General features: G+C 45.7%; 2 protein-coding genes across 4 annotated transcripts; one reads left to right on the forward strand and one right to left on the reverse strand.

Annotated features, from left to right (window-relative positions):
• Window positions 1–1579: 1579 nt before the first annotated feature.
• CLN3 (CLN3 lysosomal/endosomal transmembrane protein, battenin) lies at window positions 1580–14658 on the reverse strand. 2 transcript variants are annotated; one of them, XM_081836138.1, is made up of 17 exons: window positions 14533–14658; window positions 10676–10866; window positions 10472–10557; window positions 10281–10365; window positions 9317–9419; window positions 7827–7886; window positions 7657–7736; window positions 6898–6983; window positions 6452–6524; window positions 5603–5746; window positions 5360–5490; window positions 4989–5038; window positions 4419–4487; window positions 4248–4303; window positions 4024–4117; window positions 2769–2909; window positions 1580–2307 (listed from the first exon to the last, which is right to left on the reverse strand). In XM_081836138.1, the coding sequence occupies exons 3-17, from the start codon at window positions 10518–10520 to the stop codon at window positions 2188–2190; spliced, it is 1341 nt and encodes a 446-aa protein (XP_081692264.1). In that variant the 5' UTR covers window positions 10521–10557; window positions 10676–10866; window positions 14533–14658; the 3' UTR covers window positions 1580–2187. The 2 variants fall into 2 exon arrangements, with proteins under 2 accessions (XP_081692264.1, XP_081692263.1); XM_081836137.1 differs by having other exon boundaries at window positions 10281–10371.
• Window positions 10884–18499, forward strand: APOBR (apolipoprotein B receptor). Of its 2 annotated transcripts, XM_081836136.1 has the most exons (8): window positions 10884–11623; window positions 14124–14341; window positions 14485–14618; window positions 14739–14793; window positions 14873–15002; window positions 15994–17462; window positions 17541–17722; window positions 17812–18499. In XM_081836136.1, the coding sequence occupies exons 2-8, from the start codon at window positions 14297–14299 to the stop codon at window positions 17873–17875; spliced, it is 2079 nt and encodes a 692-aa protein (XP_081692262.1). In that variant the 5' UTR covers window positions 10884–11623; window positions 14124–14296; the 3' UTR covers window positions 17876–18499. The 2 variants fall into 2 exon arrangements, with proteins under 2 accessions (XP_081692262.1, XP_081692261.1); XM_081836135.1 differs by lacking the exon at window positions 10884–11623 and having other exon boundaries at window positions 11735–14341.
• Window positions 18500–21663: the final 3164 nt, after the last annotated feature.

The raw sequence follows: 21663 nt of genomic DNA on the forward strand, positions 1-21663 counted from the left end.
TTAAAAGCACAACGGCTTAAATTAGGAATTTCCTAAACTGTTCCATCTATTTATCCTGACTTTCTTCCAGTAACCTCTGGGCTCAACACCTGTGCCAAGGGAGCTGCATTTGCTCCCAGGCCATATTCAGGGTATTTTTACTAACGCAAAAAGCCTTAAGAACTCTGGACCAGGCTCATATGAAAGATTGTCTGCTCTTGCATAGATCTGTTAAGATCACTTGCATCATCTGGAGAAATTTTACTTGCGGCAAAACACCCTGTATAATATCAGAAAAGCATTGACGCACAAATGAGCATTTTCAGCTGCTGTCCTTGTACTTTGGAACATCGTTGAAGCATAATTTGCTTTGGATGTCCTACAAAGACATATGGTAATGTACAGGCATTCCTTGTTCTAGAAAATTGGAACTTGTGTCACTACTAGATCTCTATTTTTATGTTTATTTGTTTTCCTGCTATCTGCCCGAGCTGCAACAAGACATGTCTCTCCCATATCGGTCTCTACAGCCGCAGCAGGCACAGTAAACTTCCAACAATATGTCTTCACCCCCAAAAGGCACACTTCTTCATTGTCTCCCGAGACAGACTGGTGTCAATAACATGCTATTAGGTTGGTTTGTATATTGTGTGCACTCTGCTTAGACATATAAAAAAAATTAGGCACCAGGCAAAAACAGTCCTCTTCTCCCAGACCTTTGGCTAATTAAACAATCTATGGCCTTTTAAACTGTGAGCTATTGTTTTTGCTTGCTACATTATGTATTTTTTTAATACAGTTGTACCTTGGTTTTGGAACAGCTTAGTTCCTCAAGTTTTGGCTCCCAAATGCTGCAAACCCAGAAGCGACTGTTCCGGTTTGCAAACTATTTTTGGAAGCTTAATATCTGACGGGCTTCATGCAGCCAATCAGAAGCCGGACTTTGGTTTCCAAATGTTTTGGAAGTCAAATGGACTTCCGGAACGGATTCCTTTCGATTTCCAAGGTACAACTGTATTGTAAACTGCCCTGTGCTCAGATAAAGGGTGGCATAGAAATTTAAAGCAGTTTATAAATACTTTTAATTACATAAATAACACATGCCCTCTCTGTGTATCCCCACCACACTACTTGTTTGGTTAGGCAGAGAAATAGTGACTTGCACAGTGTCACCAGTAAGCTTTGCACGTGAGAAGGAATTTGAACTCGTATCTCCAACACTCTTTAACTCCTACATTATTGTGGCTTTATTGTTTGTTAGCTACCCCGACAACAAAGATTAAAAACCTTACTTAAAATATGTTTCATTCTGTACAAATATGTATATGCTGGGGAAGAGATTTTAGAGCTAGAAGAGTCTCTGGGTATCCTCTAGTCCAGCTGTGCTCAGTGTGGCACACCACTACCTCCTCAGGCAGCATTTCCCACTGTCAAAAAGCTCTTCCCATTAGGAAGCTTTCTGATAATGTTCTGAACCAAAATCTGCACCCTTGCTACTTCCACTCACTACTTCTAGCCACTGTCTCAACAAAACCCCCAAACATATCAGCCCGTACCATAATTGGTATATCTTTGAAAAAGGGCAACAACACAGCAATAATTGAAATATGACTGGTTTATTGATTGAGCTTGAGACAGAAATTGATCACTGTGCAAAATTATTCTCCTTGCCCCTTTCTGAATTGAGCGTGCATCTCACCCTAACAATCTTCATTCCCTCCTTCCATATTTATCTATAGTTATTAATGCACTTATGCAGCTGCACATCCCATTTCTGCAGGATCTTCTAAATATTCCTCCTCTGCTCCGCCTGCCCAACACAAGGATGTGCTGTGTGACCTATTTTATGCAGCATTCACATGTTTCCCCCCTACGAACTGCAGAACATGATTTCCCATCCATCTGCGATTGTGTGCTCTGATTAAGCCCCCCCCCCCCACTGCTGTGCAACGTGGGATAAAAGTAGATTCCCATTCAGGCTCAGTTAAAATAAAATGCTCTCCAAAATCAAAACAGACGAGGAAATTAATGCCAAAAGCCGACACCTCAATTCCGCGTGCCTCCTTTCTCCTCTTTTGACAGCCAGAGGAGAAGGGCATAAGCACATGCATCCCAGTGTCTTTTCCTCCCCCATACTGGGAAATGTACTATTCAGAAACAAGCATGTGGCAAGTCAAGGCATCCGTTGGTCCCTCTGGGAAGTGGGCCTCAAGGGAGGCGACAGAAATGATTGTGGATAGGGATAGCAACAGCACCTGAAAGCGAGATGCCCAACGTGTCAGCTATACAAGCAACTCCCATAGCAAACTCACGGTGCTCCGGCTTGCTCTGCATTTAGAGGGAGGAAGGAGGAGAGAGAATACATATATATATATATTAGACAGTGATCCTCTGCTATGTCTTCTGAAAATGGGAGGTACTATTCCTAGTCACTGTAACCTTTCTTTTGAGCTTCCCAGGCACCTGCTTCCTGCTTCCCTCCCCCATGTGTCTTCTGCAACACAAAAAGGCTTTGCTGGAGCAGGGGAAGGGGAAAGAGGAAGGAGGTGTTTACACACACACACACACACACACACACACACCTCTAACTGGTTAAAAGAGGTCCACTTGCTTGTTCCTTGCTCCCTCCTAATAAGGGAACTGGCCTCATGCTCATCTCTCTGAAGCTCTGAGTGATATGCCTTTCTCTACCCCCCTCAGTCATGTGACTGAAGTCTCACCCTCCTGGGTGCTCCATTAACATTCTTCCCCATTAGGCCACCATCTCCCCCCACCCCCGCCAAGCTCACCTTTTCACTGATGCAGTGGAAAGTGTTCACGTAACCAGCTCCTCCCAGTAATCCCTCGTAGAGTACCAGAGCGAAAACTATGTAGATGCTGGGTAGAAACATTTTGGACACAGCGACCGAGAGGAACACCATGTTCAGGCACTAGTTGGAGAGGGAAAGAAAGAGATAGCATGTCAAGACCTTGACAAGTGGAGGAGAAAACAATAAGGCTGTTCTGTTGTGGAAAAAGAGCAAAAGGTGGCAGTGATGGGTAATAAGCAGGACAGGAAAACATTACAAGGGTAAAGGTAAAGGGACCCCTGACCATTAGGTCCAGTCGTGGCCGACTCTGGGGTTGCGGCGCTCATCTCACTTTATTGGCCAAGGGAGCCGGCGTACAGCTTCCGGGTCATGTGGCCAGCATGACTAAGCCGCTTCTGGCGAACCAGAGCAGCACACGGAAACACCGTTTACCTTCCTGCCAGAGTGGTACCTATTTATCTACTTGCACTTGACGTGCTTTCAAACTGCTAGGTTGGCAGGAGCAGGGACTGAGCAACGGGAGCTCACGCCGTCGCTGGGATTCGAACCACTGACCTTCTGATCGGCAAGTCCTAGGCTCTGTGGTTTAACCCATAGCGCCACCCGCGTCCCACATTACAAGGGTAGGAGACTTCAAAACAGACCAAAATAAGAGACTCAGCACTGCTCTACGGACATTAGCCTGCTCCTTCCTGCTGCTCAGGCAGTTCTTAAAGGCACAACAGGAAACTAGGCCAGCCTATCCAGAAGGACAATTTGCAGTGCAATAAATGTGTGGTCATGCTCCAAAAGGTTCACAGAAGTCTAGTTCTCTTGCTTCTAAAGTAGGTGGGACAAACTGGTGGAGTCTCCTCCCAATTGGTGGAATCTCCTCCCACTGAAGCAGACCAAACACCAAGTCATTTGCATAGCCCCACCTATGAAGCAGGTGGGAGGAGTGACCCCATTCCTCCACCTCAGAAGCAAAACACAAAGGCCCAAGTTCAGCCCCTGGCATCCCCAGCTGAAAGGAGCTCAGATAGCAAGGCTTCCCTGCAGACTCTACAAAACTGGGCTAGATAGACCAAGGATGTGACTCCGTATAAGACAACCTCATTCGTTCACTGGCAGAGAAGGATCGCAATACTTGGATTGCAACATCAGCATTATAACAGAAATGGGGGGATGAACATGTCTCAGAAGAGGAGAAAGGAATCATTCATGCAGGTGTCTGTTGGCGAGGGGAATGTTTTACCTGTAACGCTGCAAGGAGCCATATGTGCCGAATCCGTATGCAGCTGGCGGAGGAACGAGAGACAAAGACCCCAGCCTGGTAGAGCATCTGGTACCTATAGGAGGCGGGGGAGGGGGGGAATCAGGAGTTTTAGCTCCCAGCACTTTTCTAATCTAACCTACCAACCCAAGCCAGACTGAGGTTCCAAAATCCCATCTCGTCTCACCTCCCAACCTTTCACTCACCAACGATATTGTTGCGCGTGAGTAAACGGCGCTTTATGGAAGTACAGCAGTTCAAACTGAGGAAGGAGAAGACAAAAAAGGGGGGGGCATTAATGGCGATGGATCAGAAGATTTAGCTCAACCTCCCTGGTAAAGAAGTCTCCACCCATCCCCAACTTTCACACTACTCACCAGGCCCTGGTTGATGAAGTATTCAGCAAAATACACAACAGCCAAAGGGATGAGGTATTTTAAGAGACCCTAGTAACAGAGAAGGCACATGTTAGTGCATCATGAGAAGGCCATGAAACCATGAGTCAATCAGAGGTATATGGTCGCCTTGAGTAATGCAGGCTTCACAAACAGCACCCTTTACTACTGGGGTCACATTTGCACCATACATTTAAAGAACAAGGCTTCCCCCCAAAGAATCCTGGAAACTGTGGTTTGTTAAGGGTGCTGGGAAGGTGAGGGGTAAACTCACAATGAGGTCTTTTACATCTGGGATTAGTGAGAAGGGCTTCCAGATAAATTCCATGAAGAACCAAGACCTGGCCTTTGTTTAGCAATTGAATAGCATTCTCCCCGCATCCATTTTACGCATTATTCACCCTGATATCCTCTAGAATAGGGACATATTTACATGCAAACTTATACTGATACGATCTGTGATATGGACACCTTTAAACATGTGCTCCGAAATATCCTACGCCCTCTCTCATATTAAAAACCAAAAAACCACATGCTGAGCCTGATTCTTACCTTGACCACCTGCCCCTTTTCTTGTAGGCTGAGCTGAGGGCTTTGTGCCTCTGGAGGAAGAAAAGGATGGTTAAAATGAGACAGCATAAAACAACCTTATTGGAAGAATTGTGAAAAAATTCTGTGCCAAGGACATTACAAGTGCCAAGGACATTACATGAAGAGTTACAGCAATATCTGTGAGCAACTCTCTCTTGTGCTTGGCTTGAGCACAGTGCATCATGGGTAAAGAAGCTGTGACAGCATTTCTTCCCAGGGATAAAGTCTTAAGATAAACAAGGTGCATTGTGGGTATAAATACTTAACCTGTCCCTTATATGCAACAGGTGGTACCACAGGAAGGTGAACCCGCCAGTAAAGGGATTGCTTACTGTTTTGGAGTGTAGCTTTATTCTCAAGGAGCGGCTGCTGAGTTGAGGAAGGAGAACGTAGAGACTTCTGTGGACGATTGCCCCAGCCGCAGCGAGGGGCCCCGGGGGGTGGAGCCAGCACAAAAGAATAACTATAGAGAAAGTGCGGAGGAAGAAGATGGTCAAGGAGCCCGGGGCCTTGAATGATCATTTAAACCTCTACTGCTATAAGCAGATACCTAATATGAGAGAGTTAGTCCTCACCTGGCCTGCATGATGACCGGAACAATGGTCATGAGGAGGAGGGTGTGCTGGGGGCTCAAGCCTGCCTCTGTCAGCCCAAGGTATGAAAGCGCCCCTAGCAGGCCAGCCCCACCTGTTCCAGAAGACCAGGCAGACACCACGGCACTGAGAGGGGTGGGAAGAGAAGCAGAAAGAACATGAGTCATAATGGGGGTGATTTCTGGGTACCAGAAAGCACCCCCAGACCTAGCGTCATTACCTAACTGACAAATGCTGCACAAATTTATTCTACTCACGCTTCAAACCAAACACTGGCCCAGCTGTCCCTCCCCTCATACATCAGGCCTTTCTGATTTTTATTATCATTATCAGATAGGTATGCATGTTTGTTTAGTTAAATATATATCCATCCTTCACGAAACAAAAACAAAAAAACAGGCCAACAAAATATCTTTTTCTAAAGTTGCTGGGGTGGTACAAAGCAACTAAGCTGGAAGGTTGTGGAGCCTGTTTCTTCAGATCAAAGGCAAAACAAGGATGCTTTGAAACAGGACCTGTGACTGTATAAAAATGTTATATCTGCCTTCCTCTTTCAAAGCTGTTCCCTGTGGCTGGAAGGAAGGAAGGAAGGAAGGCCTTGTGGGTTGGGGAACCTGTGGTTTTTCTATATGTTGTTGGACTCGGACTCCCATCAACCCAGGCAGCATGGTCAATGGTCAGGGATGATGAGAACTGTAGTCCATCAACATCTGGAGGGCCACAGGTTCCCCATCCCTAATCTAAAGAAACAGACCGCACCCATTGAGCAAGTAATGCATCTGACCCCACTACCAAATCTCCATCCTGCAGCCACTGTGTCCTTTTAGTTACCTGTCGAAGAAAGATGTGAGCGCAAGGAATGTTATTTCACCCAGGCCAGATGAAATACTGGCCAGCACGACACCTGCAGCAATTAGAAGGTGGAGAAAGACCCAGTCAATACAAAACATGCTGATGCTTCCCTCTTCTTTTCTGTTGGCCCTCACCGCCAGAGCGCGCTATTAAGAGGCATCGATTCTAAAGCAAGAGATCATATATGCTCAAGTCACAGCTTGAAAGATATGGGTGGTGCAATATAAAACCCGTAAGCCTCATGCTCTTGCTCCCCACAATTTTGGTAAAATCGTGCCTTCGAAGCATGAGAAAGAACAGCTGCCAAGAGGCTGTAACAATAAATAAGAAGGGGGACAAGCTCCCTGGGTTTCCCCGCCATAATTTGTGGACTACCTGCCTGCCCCCACCCCGCCAACCCCATCTCCCATGAAGATGATTCTTACCTGCAAGGCTTTGAACTGTGCATGTGGAGAAGGCCACCACCAGGAAACTGCCCCAGGCCGTGATGACGCAGATGATGACACGCAAGCTGTGAGGAGTGGGGTGAGGGAAGGGGGGTGAGATATAAGATGGGCAAATGGATGAGGCCTGAACTAACCATAAAGCCTCTTGCCATAGCTGTCAACCTTCCCTTTCTTTGTGGGAAATTCCGTTATTCCAGCGCCGTTTCCCGCTGCTTCCCACAGCTATCCCGGATTGTTAGACATCCCGTAGACTGTTCCTGGGGCAGGTGAGGCTGCTGATCCCTTATTTTCGAGGCTGCTGATCCCTTATTTTCAAATCTGAAAGTTGACAGCTATGCCTCTTGCCCATATGTCACATACAAAGACAATCCCTCGTGACTACCAGGGCTGTTTATACCCGATACCTTTAAAGCACATTCATAGCTCATTCTTTCTTCAAATAATTCTGGGCTCTGTGGTTTGACCCTCATAGTTACAATTCCCAGCAACTCTTGGCTTGGATATTACTTCACAATAACAAGGCAAGATATTTTTCTGTATACGTTAACAGAAAGGCCGCAAGTACATAATGTAATTTAACATCTTATCTTTTCCATGGATTATACGATTTTGTTCCAAATACACTTTGCCAAATTGCATGTCCATCGCACATGCAAATAAGTTCCCATTTCCGTGTTGCGTTACGAGGGAATTTGGTATCTACCCAGATGATGCTTCCAGCGATCTGAGCCAACTCACCCATATGGGAGCAAGTGGATACAAAAAGGTGCGCTGAATTTGATGAGAAGGGTGGGCAGAATGTCAGCCAACAGCACGGCCTATAGGGGGCAGCAAAGAGACGGGAGTGAGCCAGTAGGTGGTGCCACACTCAAACCTGCCCCTGTCATCTCCCCATACCCGACACTTACCCCTGTGGAGATGGCATTGCAGTCGTAACGAGAAGCGTTTGCAGGAACGCTGGGGGGAGTCTGAGGGAGCAATTGGGTACAAGAGGTTAAATGTAGGAGAGAATAATTTCATCAGCCATCATTTCACCATCTGTTTTCCAAGATTTTCCTCATTCCAGTATGAAAGTATAACTTATTCAATCGGGCATTCCATGGACTCAAGACCCACTTTGGGGTTCCATACTTGGGTCACAATCCCAATCAGGGCTGCAGTATGAGGGGAGGCAGGGTTTAATCCATGGATGGGAACCTGTGGCCTTCCAGATGCTGTTGGACTCCAACTCCCAGCAGCCCCAGACACCATGGTCACTGGAGGGTCACAGGTTCCTCAACCCAGCTTTAACCCTTCTCTCCCTTGCCATTTTCTTGATTTTTAGAATAGGGGCAAATATCAGCTGGGGGGGGGGGTTGGAACGGGGAGAGGGAGGAAAGATTAGGGGGGCCCTGGAGCTGCTTTTTGCAAAGAAAGATACATGACCAGTCTGAAGTCTGAAGGATTCAAAAAATGCAGTTAGAAGTCATGTCTAGTTTGACCTTTGCAGATTTTCAGACACTTTTTATTATGCTTTTAGTCCAACTTTCCATCAATGGGTAGTTTAGAGACAGTGTAACATGGTTTTACCCTCCCCCCACCATTTATCTCCACAGCAACTCTGGGAGGTAGGTTAGGCTGACTAACTCCAGATCACCCAGTGAGCTTCATGGCTATGTGGAAATTGGAACCCAGATCTCCCTGGTCCTATTTTAAACACTAAACTGTACAATATTGCCCACTAAACGGCATTGTCAAACATACTGCTCATATTTATGACCAATATCAGCAACCAGCATGGCTGATTTGTATAGGGCTCCCTGGTCATGTTGCAAGGCCCAGGTGGAGAGTGCCATTACATACTGCTGCCATCTTAGTTAGCACTGGGTAATGTCACAATCTTCTCGATTAGTGCATGTGCTCACTAGCAGCGTAAGGGCATGCCAATGCCTTCTTTGCCACGTACAATATCTGAATGGCTCTGTATTTTCCCCACTTACTAGTCCACTAATTTACAGAGCAAATCTGTTTGTAGTCAGATCCAATGCTCTGAGATGTTTGCCTTCACGTTTGCCTGAAATTTCCCCTCTGCTTAGAGTAGTTTGATCTTAAGAGGCCTTTCAAATATCCAAAGGCCCTGGCTAAGCAAGTGCTAGAGCCAGCCTTAGTGGAGTGCCAACATCCAAATAATCCTTTTTCATCTTTCGTACACACATGTGGTGCACCCTCTGCCACAGTCCACAGTCCTGTGCATGTGTAGGCTCTAATGCACCAGATCTGGCATACAGATGTTTTTCTATTCATCTCTCTCATCCAGGCTCAGATACTTTCTCTCGCTTTCTCCTGCACCGAGTACAATCTGTTTCTTGCTCTGTTTTATACACAAACACTCAAGTACTCCTCTCCTTTGAATACTCACTGGTTCAGTCCCATTGCCTGCTGGCACCTTCTGATGGCTGAGAATATCATGGGCAGCACTCAGCATTACCACATAGGCAAAGTTGTTGCAGAGTCCCAGCAACCTGTGGAGGGGAAAGCAGGCAAGTCAGAGCACCCAAAAAAGCAAGACAGGAGAGTCAGGGTTATCATATCATTTCTTTAATGTCTATTCTGCCTTTTTTCCAGGCCAGAGTTCAAGGGGGCATATATAAGGTTCCCTGCTCCCAAGCAGCCTCCCATCCAGATTCAGTTCTGCCTAGCTTCAGCAAGGTTGCTGCATCATGCCTTTAGACCATGGGTAGGCAAACTAAGGCCCGGGGGCCAGATCCAGCCCAATCGCCTTCTAAATCCGGCCCATGGATGGTCCAAGAATCAGCATGTTTTTACATGATTATAATGTGTCCTTTTATTTAAAATGCATCTCTGGGTTATTTGTGGGGCATAGGAATTTGTTCATTTCCCCCCGCCAAATATATATATATATATATATATAGTCTGGCCCCCCAACAAGGTCTGAAGGACAGTGGACCGGCCCCCTGCTGAAAAAGTTTGCTGACCCTGCTTTCGACTATAGTCCCTTTTGAAAGCCCAGAATGGCATCCCCACACCCTCAGTTCCCTAGGGGTGTGTGAGAGAGTTCGTACAAATCCGGCTACAGCAAGCCCCACACAGCCCTCCAGTATGTTGCAATATGCTCAGATGTGGAGGATGCAACAAGGGAAGAGATCAAAAGAAAAGGAAATCTGATCCGTTTAGTGTCAACAGAGCATACAGCAAAATGCACCAATGCATAGAAAGAGAAACCTGAGTTTATTCGAGCTGTCATTGTTCAAGAAATAACGCCACAAAGAAGCTGCTTTAAATAAAATAAGAAAGGAGGTTCTGCTTTTGTTCATGCTACGTAGCCTAGAAAAACTGTGGAAATAAAGCAAAGGGTGCCTCACCAGAAGCCCACGTTGTTCCTCCACTGACTACAGGCATCCAGGGTGATCTCAGGCTCGGCAGCGGGTGAGGCATCTTCATCTTCCCCTGTTTCTTGAGGGGGTGGAAGAGAAGCAGAGTCAGAGAAGAAAACGGGGTGGGGGGTGTTGAATGGGAAGGGGGGGGGTGAGAGATGGGAGCAAAGAAGACTCACCTTCAGAATCACTCGGGATGTGATGCCACAGACTCCCAGCAGGTCCCATGGCAGGCAGGGCAGAATGGGGTAGTGGGGGCGACTACCTATAACAAAAATGGGGGGGGGCATAGATAAAAACAGAAACCATAGCTGCCCTAGAAACTTCTTAACTACACTGAGATATCCTCTCTCTCTTGCACACACCAGTCTCTCTTTCTGTACCTTTAAGAAATCAGAGCCTTAGACCATCACCGCGTAGCTTTAGGCCATCACCGCCCCTCTCAGTATATCTAGGCGTAACAGATCCAAGAAGCTTCCTCTTAAGCGGCTGTCATGTGAAGCTGAAGTTGCCGCCTGACTTTGCTTCCGGGTTTGATGCCATTTCCTGCTCCCAGTGCCCACACTTGTGTGCCCTGCCGATAAAGCCATCCATTGACGCAAGCACACACTGGCAAACAAGCCGGTGTAATGAAGCTAGATTTGCCCTCAATATACATGGCTGCTTTACAACAACAATCTCCTCTCCCGGGAGAGCGTGATTGTCAGAAATTTATTGCAATAACGCTATTCATCGGGTAGCTGCAGATGAGTATGAACAGGTTCGGTAATGATCTCTTTCAGCTTCTGCCTTCTGGAAGAAGGTACAGGTTATAAAGACTAGGACTAGCCGCCTGAGAAACAGTTTTTATCCAAATGCGATTTTGGTTTTAAACGCAGTGTAAGGTAGTCTCTGTGGGAGTATATTGTATTTAATTATGGGGTATCAGAGTTTTAAGGGAGTTAACCAGACTGGGATAATTGGGATAGCAGGCATGTTGGTTTTAAAATGTCTGATGTAGATTTTTTCAATTTCGTTATTCTGTATGGGACAACGACAATAAAGATTATCGTATTGTATCGTTTCGTTATCATTTTAAATTAGGCATTCTACACGAGCTCTGTTAAAAGCATGCATGTTTTTAATGGAGTGACCAATTGCGGAGTTTTGCCATGTATTTTATTTTGAAACATTTGCATCCCGCTATCCTGACCATTCAAAACACTCGAATTACAGTAAAATGTATATATTTAAAATTATAGCAGAAACCACAGCACCAGAGAAAAATCACAAAGTAAACCGTAAACAAAACAGACTCCTTAGTACCTTCCAGAACAGAAACATTTAAAAAAGTAAGTAAAAGCGTGGGGGGCCCAGTCATCCCAAGTAGGGTTGCCAACTTTGTTCTGACAAAATACAGGACAGGATGGCGGGCGGGCGGGCGGGCAGGGGGAGTTGGGGAAATTTTGTTTTTAACAATCCATTACAATATATTGCAGCCAAACCTGATGGCCCCTCTGGAAGTTGTCACATACACATGAATTTATAAATCTGTCTGTGCTTTGCTACCCTGAGCTTAAATACATGACCTTTCATGCACATGCAATTCATGCAGACCAGGGCAAAAAATAAATAAATAGGGGGGTATATTCTGATGAGGGGACGAGCTTTGCTCCACATGGTAATTTTCTGAAAGAGAGAAAAAATATTATCCCCTACTATGTTCAGAATTTGGGTTTTTGGTTGCTCTCTGAGGGACAGCGCGGCATTCCCAGACTACAGCTCTGTGGATCTCTGTACCACCCATATTTTTCCAGATCAACTGCAAAGGAAGTCCCACTTTTTAATTTAGATGCTGGAATCCTTCCTGCATTCCTAAAGAAAATGGCCCTTTGCAAGTTGTTTAAAGATTCTGGATTGAAGAAGTCTTCTCTCGAAGGATCTTTATATTGTACAAACCAACAATGAGTTTGATTTTAAGGACGCCGTTTACAGAGCTTCCTTGATCTGTGACCTCTCTCTCTGCACTCAGGCCAGAGGAAATAGATGTTATTCTTAACTGGTTCCTCTCAGGAAACACAACCCTGCAGACGATATATGCGAGCGATTTGGAGCTGTAACTATTAGTACTCTTCAGGCATTCTAGGCTGCACACCCACCGTACATTTAAAGCACATGACTCCCCCAATAATTCTTGGAACTGTAGTTTACCCCTCACCAAGCTACAATTCCCAGCATCCTTAGCAAACTACAATTCCCTGGATTCTTTGGAGAAAGTTGTGTGCATTAAAAGTGTGCTGTGTGTATGTAGCCCAAGCTTCACACAATGTCCAGCTGTGGAGGCAGAGCATAGCCATTGTGGCTAGTAGCCTTTGATAGCCTTATCCTGCATTTTGAAACATGGAATCATAGAACTGGAAGGGACCCAAGGGTCATCTAGTCCAACCCCCTGCAATACAGGAATCTCAGCTAAAGCTTCCATGACAGATGGCCATCCAACCTCTGCTTAAAAACCTCCAAGGAAGGAGAGTATACCACCGCCCTAGGGGAGACAGCTCTTACTGTCAGAGTTTTTCTGCCTGTTTAGTCAGAATCGCCTTTCTTGAAACTTGAAGCCATTTGTTCGAGCCCTACCCTCCAGAGCAGGAGAAAAGAAGCTTGCTCTGTCTTCCATGTGACATCCCTTAAGATATTTGAAGATGGCTATCATATTTCCTCTCAGTCTCTTTCTTTTCCATTTATTTGTCTAATCCTATGTTGGAGCCATATTTCTGAGGAAATAACCGAAGGTCACTTCCAGGTGAGCTATTTATGGAGCATTCATCCCGATCTGTTTGCACAAAGACTGAGCATTCGCTCCGATTCCTTTGGAGGGAGATTATACAGTGTTGCATCAAGCAAGTTTTAATCCCACACTTTTGAGTGCATTTCCCCATCACCTTCCTTTTTGATTGGCGGAGCGGATGAGCTTCTTAAGAAAGAGCGTTAGCTCAACTTTAATCACGCAACCTGAATTTGCCGGTGTGGGATTAAATCCCACCTGCAAAACAGCAACAGTCTGGAAGCTGCCTGATTTCCCATTCATTTCTTTCTTACCTAGAAATGTAGATGCCTCACCTGGGGCTGCATACACACCATACATTCAAAGCACACACACACACCACATCTCATGGGAACTGTAGCTTGCTGAGGACTGTAGCTCTGCAAGGATAAAGCTACAGCTTTAAATGTACAGTGTGCGTGCAGGCCTACTGAATTTGGCTGCTATGGCCTTGGATCATTCTGTCCTCATTTGGCATTTGGGAACTGATTTGTTAATGCTCCTTCGGTTGGTTGGTTGGTTGGTTTCTCTCTCCCTCCCTCCCTCCCTCCCTCCCTTCTAACCTCCTGAATTTTTATGATTGTAACAATGGCTAGCTACCTTAAAGGTATTTTTTCTGGGATGGGAAGGCCTGATCGTAATGGTCTAATAAACAGATGAGTGAATAAATAGCAGCCTTACTTGTAATCGTGTTAATGGCCCGCTAATCTCTGTTCTATTTTGTAATTAATCAGAACCCCACCCTGAAATTTGCTGTGGGTTGTTCCACAAGTTGGGAAAGAACCTGGGTGTGTTTTGGTCAACGTTCATTGCACAGGGTTCAGGTCAAGTTGCCACTAAATTGTCAAGAGAGAGAGCGAATCTTTCTCTTTTTTAGAAGGGTTGATATGTGGGTGAAAGTAAAAAAGGGAGGGTTAATGAACAAGATGGACTGAATTTTCCAACCATGGTTCTGCACTCCCCTGAGTTGGAGGCTGATTTAGTCGGCATTTGACACTGACTGTCTCTCAACGCTTCTTGTTTCCATCAAGTTTGTGGTGTGCTGCTTTTAACTGTTGTGCAAAGCCAGAACGGACTGTGGCAATGAGTTGCAAAGGGGAGGAGGAGGAGGATGTGGTCAGATGCTTTGACGGCGGCGTTACTTCCCTCCCTGGGGAGAAAGGAGAAGCTGCTGTACCTCCTCTCCACCTGACCCAGATGTCCGATGGAGCACCTTCAACGGCTGCTGGGGACCCTGCAACGTGCTCTGGTAAAGAAACCCCCTTTTGTCGTCAGCCAAGCTGGGGTGGGCTCCAGGGCCCATGACTTACGTAGAGGGAGGTGGGTGCATCTGCTGGCTTGCTCAACAGACCGTCTGTATTCAGTGTCTCCCTTGCTCCACCCCATCTTCAGGATTATGTTTCATCCTTCACCACTTACCTGCTTGGAGATGAAACTTACCCAGGAGCAGAAGAGTCAGGAAACAGAAGGGATAGGAGCAGCCGTGGCAGCAGCCATGATGGGGAAGTGGAGACAGCACACTCTGGGTAATGAAGCCGCTGGTTGAGGTGGGAGTGGGGGAGCTATTTATGCTTGGAGCTTTCTACCTCTTGAGTGGAAGGGTCTCCACAGCAGCTGGATTCACCCTTTCCCCCTCTTCCCTGCAGGGACATTCCTCCAAGGAGACATCTGGAGGTCTTTGAAGGTTCGCTCACCACAGAGGTAGGTGCTGGAAAAGAGGAGGCGGGGAAAGAGTCATTTAAGCTCCGCCTCTCCTTCACCATGGTCCTTCCTTTTTCAGATAACCCCAGCCAACCAGGAAATCCAGGCAGCATCAGAAGCAGCAGAGCACGATGCTCAGTCTGTTCACAAACCTTCCAAGTTCCCCAACAGATCTGAGGGACAGGAGAAGGCTGAGGAAAAGCTCTCAGGTGATGGAAAATTCTAGAATGTGCCAAAGTCACACTGTGGAGGGCCTGATGGGTGTTTCTAGGAGGCATGGGTTGCTACCTGGTTTGATTTAGCTTGGAGTCTCCATCCTAAACATAAATGTGTGGGAAGCGATTGTGGTTGCTCAGTCTTGAGGATAAAACCATCTGCATATGAGCAGAGAAACCTCCATCTTTCCCATTGACACATTCCTGGGCTAATTTATGCCATTTGAATTAGGTTCCAGAAATGGGACTACTGACCCATGGCTCATCCTGGAAAGAGAAATCAATATATTTATATTGGGCACTGTGCATGCACTGATGTTTCTCTGCTATTGTTTTTATTGATAGTGACCCTGAACGTTTAATGATCCTGTATAATTTCAGATTTTTTGGTGCTTTGTTACTGGGGATGATGTTTTATTCTAAGATCTTGCACGATGATGATGATGATGATGATGATGATGATGATAATTTGTTAGCCTTGTTGCAGTTTACAAGAAAGTACGATAATAAAAATATTTGACAATAAGAAAACATCCTTAATTTCAGGGTGGAACAATAATGTAGGAATGTGTATATTTGTGGGGAGAAACCAATATCTTTAGGTTCTGGGGTGCTCAAATGCAGAGCTGAAGAGACCAAGATCTGTGTGACTACAGTATGAGATTCATAGTGTAGGACCCAGGAAAGAGCCCCTTCAGCAGTAACTCCTAGTATTTGTAACTCCATCATAACTGAGGCCATTAAGATTCCTATTTTCTGGTGGGTGTTCAGAGGAGGAGAGACCTGAATGCTATTAGCAATTGTGATTCAGTGATAACTGCTATGTGTTTTTGAAAGATCCTGGTTCATCAGTTGTATGCATTTTTATCTATTTGCTTTGTTGTAAGCTGCCCTGTGGCTTATGCAAAGGGAGCTATATAATTCAAATACATTATCCAAATACATAAATACTGTAAATGTGACCTTCCTAATTTCTCCCCCACAGAGTCCTCTCAATTCCCAGCTGATGCTCCAAAGTCAAGCCCCACAGCAGCTGCGATCAGCAGCATCAGACAGAAAGATGTGGAGGAGCCAACTGCTATTGAGGGACTCCATCAGCGGGAGCTAGAAGGAACCAGCTGGATAGGAGGAGTTCAGCAGCAGGGGGCACTAGAGGAAGAGGCAGATACAGAACAGTATCAGCATGGGGAAGCAGAGAAGCCCGAAGGCAAACAGCCAGAGGAACAAGGGCAGGGAGAAGAGACTTCAGAGGAGAGGGAGGAAAAACAAGTGGGAACTGTGTGGTATGAAGGGATCCAGCAAACTGCACCAGATTGGGCACTATCTGTGGGAGAAGAGCAGAGAGGGATGGTGAGGGCTGTGGGGTTTCAGCTCAGTGGGGGGGTGGAGGAGGAGGTCAAGATGGTGGAGAGACAGCAGCTAGAGGCTGAGAGACAACAGGAAAGCGAAGCAGAGATGGAAAAGGACCTGCTGGAGGAAACCAATATGGTGGTTGCAAAGGAAGGAATTCCACAAGCAGTGCCAGGCAGGGCAGAGACTGAAGAAGACCAGGAGGAGATGCTCAGAGGAGAAGCTGAAGCTGGGAGAAGCCATCTGTGGGAGCCAAAGGAGGAAGTAGAAGGCACAAGAGAGACTGATTGTGGTCAGGAAAAGGAACTGGGAGAAACTTTCTGGTATAAGGGGATTCAGGAAAGGGTACCAGATTGGCCACAGTTTGTGGAGGTACAACAGCGAGGGCTGGAGGAGGCAACCAAGATGGCAGAAGATGAGCAGCTGGAGGTCGAGCAGGAACACAAAGAAGATCCAGAGGCAGAAAGGCAGGAGGGAGAGACATGGGCTGTGGGATTTCACCACAGGGGGCTGGAGAAGGAGGAAGAAGAGGTCAAGATGGCAAATGGTCAACAGCTGGAGGTCAAGCAGGAACAGGAAGAAGAACCAGAGGTGGAAGAGAACCTGCAGGAGGAGTTAGATATAGCCGAAGAAGAAGAAATTCAGCAAACAATGCTGGGCACTGCAGAAACTGAGGGAGGGCAGGAGGAGGAGCTAGACGAGGAAGAAGAGGCAGGGAGATGCCACCAGTGGGAGCCAAGGGAAACTGCTGTGATTTTGGAAGGGCAGGATGGGGAGCCAAAGGGAATAGCAGAGAACAGGGGTGGTCAGTGGGAAGAAGTGGCAGGTGCAGAAGAGACAGAAGGGGTCCAGCAGAGGGAGGAAGAGGAACCTGTGAGAAAGGAGGCAGCAGCAGAAGAAGTGGAACTTACAGGAGAAGAATGGCTGGAGGAGAGTGACCAGGAGGGTGAATCAGAGAGGCCGGCAGAAGCTAGTGGTCTTCTTGACAAAGAGGTGCTGGAAGCAGCTGGAGTCCAGACAAAGCAAACAGAAGAGATGGAAAGTGGCCGGCAGCAAGAACCCATGGTGTGCACTTCCTCCATCGCTGGGACGTTCCCAGTTAAGGTAAGCAAAACTAAAATAAAAATGGAGCATGATGGGAGTCAGGACTCTGGAGTTAACCAATTCACTTCTCCTGTGCAGGTCGCGGCCCTGGATACAAGTCACCAAATGGAGCGGGTGCTGCTTCGCCGCAAGAGCTCTATCCGGCGGGCGCCCAGTACAAAGAGACAGCCAGTGGAGACCCAGCCAGAGACGATAAGTGTAGCTGAGGAGGTTCCAGCTCAACCACAAACACCACGCAGGCAGAACCCAAGGCTTTCTGGGTAAATATGAATATCCTATCACCACCACCCCAGGAGTTAACCTCGGAGTTTTGCCTCACTCTGCTCATTCATTCTCTTTGCCTCCCCAGGTTTGGGCCTATGCACCCCAACATGATGGCTGAACTTCAGACCCGCCTGCGCAAGCCCCAGTGACCCAAGGGTTGATTTCTGCATTATATTTGAGCTTTCACTGGACGTAAAAGCCGCCTCTGGAAATCTAGGGGCAGTTTAGCACTCATTTCCATGTTAATTGCTTTCGGGGTGGGGGATATCCATTTGCAACCCTGTTAATGCAGAAAATTGTGGGAGATGAGTGATGAAATTGGGGGTACTCTACCAGCATACAGTTCTCTCATGCCATTTTCATGCGTGAATCATGGGGGGACAGAAGTGCGCAGGTGCGGAAAGGGTGGGGAAGCGGCCTCATGTCCAATGACATTTGTTGTTGTATCACACCTCACCCACTGGTGTGAAAAAGAATTAGTGCAGCATTTCACCGTATTGCTCGAAAAGCTACAGCAGTGTGAAAGCAACGTTAGAAAACAGGGGAGGAGTGCTAGTGTTATAATCAGGAAAACCACCACAAAATTCTCATGTCTGAACTTACCCCTGTGATAGGCTAAGGCATAGGGTGTATGTGTTGGGGGAACAAGACTAGAAAATGGGGCTAATGATACTGGTTGCCATTCATATCAATGGCTCCTTCTGCATTAGAGCCTTGTAGCGCTGCTGAGGCACTGCTTTTCCACAACAATCTGGAAGTGGAATTAACACTCCACGTAGCATGCAGTGGACATCACTGGCTACCCCTGTAACAATATCTACATCAGAAGCTCTATCGAGGGGGCCACCACTTTCAAATGTGAGAGAGCCTTTTCAGTGGTTGTGTCCTCTAAGTAACTAAGTAAAGAGGATGTTTTTCTTTCTGGCTTTTTAACAATAGCTTTAGTTCATTTAACTAAATTTAGTTAATGTAGTTCATTTATTCACGTTTAATTGTTATTTCTACTTTTGTTTTTAGTTGCTGATTTCACCGTCAGATGTGCAGTTTCTGGCTGGTTTAAAATGTCAAAATGTTGGTATTAAAAATTGTTTAATTGCACTGTTTTTTGCCGTGTTTCAAAAGCTTCCGTTGAAAGCTAGACAAGAAATCTTTCAAATGAATCAATAAATCCATGTCAGTGGTTTTCATACTGTTTCACAGGGAGCTTATAGGCAGGCGAGCTAAAACAACTTGCCTGCTGCTGCCAGTCTTCCATTGCAACATGCAGCTACTGGAGAGTTTGGTAGTGTACATTGTTCACCTAAGACAACAGTGAGATACATTAGCCAGGCCAGTACCAGTCAGGAATGGTGCGTGCTCCCTAGAAAATACCCAGAATCCTCTGTAACAAACAGTTACACTCACTCCAGTTGTCTGAGCAGTGAGAAGTTCTGGGGGTTTGATTTCCTTTGGAAAGAGGTTACTAGAGTGACTTATTGATGCTTTGTAATAATTATGTTCATTTACACACACACACAAATTTTAAGCCAAAGTTCACAGGGCGGTCCACAATATAAAAATACAAAATGAAAACACACAGTTTAATCTCGCCAAAAGATAGGCAGATGCTCCCACATCAGAGCTCTGCTAGCAAACCACAATTTTAAGCCATTGTTTGTTGATGACTTACGTATGTTGGGTTGTTTTAACTATGGCTTATGTGCAAACCTAGCACCCTTCCTTAACCATGGCTGCATACTCATTATCATCTTGAAATCCAGCTAGGTTCTTCTTTCCCCCCAATTTGGATTAAAGCTGGTTGGGGGGGGGATGCATCAAAATGCAATATTTCATTAAAAACAACAGGGTAGACACAGGAAAGATGGATTGTGACTAACATTGTGCATAGACTGCTTCCCAAAATAGCTGTGGGAGTGTAGTGGATGCAGAGGGAACAGCAATGTACACAGCCCATGTTTGTTTTGGCTACCCCACCCCTGATGCTTATTAAGCACCAAACAAAAGAAGCTGAAAAACTAAACTGGAGAAACAAGCCATGGTTTGTTTGACTGTTGAACAATTAATGGTTAATGGTTTTTCAGAACAAACCATGGCTTGCCATTACATGCAAACCAGCCAGTTTCTGGTTCAGACTGCTATAAGTCCTTTGCACACAGATACCTAGATCCCATCAATAAAAAAACCCCAAAAAACCACAAGAGAGGTTCTTTCAGAGCTACTCCAAGGTTTATTGTTTCTTATTACTCTGCTTGTTAAGCTTGTACCATCAGAACCAATGATCATGGAGCCTACAGAGACAAATTTCAGGTGAGAAACACTGTTTGAGCCAGAGTATACCTGATTTTATTTATTTATCTATCACATTTATATGCCACCATTTTCCTCCAGATACATGGTTCTCCCCTTCCTCGTTTAATCCCCCAAACAACCCTGTGAGGTAGGTTAGGCTGTGGGGCAATGACCGGCCTAAGGTCAGCTAGTGGGCTTCATGACTGAGTGGGGCGATTCAAACCTCGGTTGTCCACATGTTAGTCTGACATTTTAACCACTACAGCACACTAGGGAAGATATAAATTTAAAAAAAGGCCAGTAGCACCTTAGAGACCAACTAAGTTTGTTACTGGACAATTTTTTTATTTATTTTGACTGCGTCAGACCAACACGGCTACCTACCTGAATAGGGAAGATATGTGAGTAGATTTCCTGACGCAATCTTCCATAAAGCTGCGGTGAGTGTCACTGAATTGGCTTGAAGTAGCAGTGTTGGGGGTAAACCGGGGGGGGGGGGGGAGGAGGAGCCAATAATCTGGCATTTTCACAGTCAAAATTGCTCCCTATCCAAGCTTCTTACAGTCTTGCCTTGAGCAGTGATGAGCAGAAATATTGTGTCTGTCCCCCCACCTCCAGAAAAGCGATTAGCAACCTTGGGAGGGGGCCAGTTACAGCCCAAGAATACCGTATTTTTCTGCGTATAAGACGCCCCCATGTATAAGACGCCCCCTATTTGGGGGGACTCCAAATTAAGAAAACACCCCTCAGCACTACCTGTGTATAAGATGAGCCCCAATTTTAAACCTTTTTTTTATTATAAAAAAATAATCTAGACTTATACATGAAAAATACGGTACTTCCCATTAAACTGAATGCGGAAAGTGACAAATAGCATGTGGGATAGCACAAAACATTTATGCTCATGTAACCAGGGGGAAAAAATGTTTCACAATAAGGAAGCGGGTGGGTAGGGAGTGTTTTTTTCTGGTTTCCTTCTCAAAGTTACCACTCATTAATTTAGAAAGTGGCCTTCAAGAGCTCTATGGTGTTAGCACTGGTAATCTGCATTATCTAGATTTTTATGGATTTGTTGTTGGAATATCTATCTACAGAAGGGGCGGAGTTCCAGGAGCAGAGTTTTTGATCCAAAGCCTTCTCACGGGATAAGCAAATACCTTGAGATACTTAGTTTGCTTTGCATGAGCATGGTTATTGAATCAATAAATGCCCATTTGCTTTGGCTGTTGATCAGGTGATTTTACTTTCTTAGTTGACATTTTTTAGGCAGCGGATGAAAGGGATTATGTGGCCCACACCTTTTTAAAAGAGAGGGTTTTTTTACTGGGGAAACGGTGCAAAGAAGAGGATTAAACATTCCCAATTCCCCCCACCCCTTGAGGTTTTAATTTGCAATTGTAACAGAAAAAGAATACTAATAATATATGATTGGAAAAAGCAATCCATTGCCACATGACCTTGACACAATATTTCCTCAATCCAGTTTTAAGCATATACATTTATATAGGGAGTCCAAATTTCCAAATAGGTGCCTGGATTAAATTGATGATTACAAACCATATGCTCGAACGTGGAAAGAGCAGTGAGATCTTCTAACCACTGGGTGATAGATGGTGGAATTTGTCTTTCCAGCTCTGCACTATAAGCC

This window comes from Podarcis erhardii, assembly GCF_964252035.2.
Source record: "Podarcis erhardii genome assembly, chromosome: 13".
NCBI lineage: Eukaryota > Metazoa > Chordata > Lepidosauria > Squamata > Lacertidae > Podarcis > Podarcis erhardii.

Excerpts from the sequence above, each read along its gene's own strand:
- CLN3 (XM_081836137.1), bottom strand. The coding sequence starts at position 10,520 with ATGGGACCTGCTGGGAGTCTGTGGCATCACATCCCGAGTGATTCTGAA. Across the intron at positions 6,525-6,897 it reads CACAGTTCAAAGCCTTGCAG|GTGTCGTGCTGGCCAGTATT; the intron begins GTAAGAATCATC and ends TAATTGCTGCAG. Across the intron at positions 4,304-4,418 it reads ACTTCATCAACCAGGGCCTG|TTTGAACTGCTGTACTTCCA; the intron begins GTGAGTAGTGTG and ends CTCCTTCCTCAG.
- APOBR (XM_081836136.1), top strand. The coding sequence starts at position 14,297 with ATGGAGCACCTTCAACGGCTGCTGGGGACCCTGCAACGTGCTCTG. Across the intron at positions 14,342-14,484 it reads GGACCCTGCAACGTGCTCTG|GATTATGTTTCATCCTTCAC; the intron begins GTAAAGAAACCC and ends CCCCATCTTCAG. Across the intron at positions 17,463-17,540 it reads CTGGGACGTTCCCAGTTAAG|GTCGCGGCCCTGGATACAAG; the intron begins GTAAGCAAAACT and ends TCTCCTGTGCAG.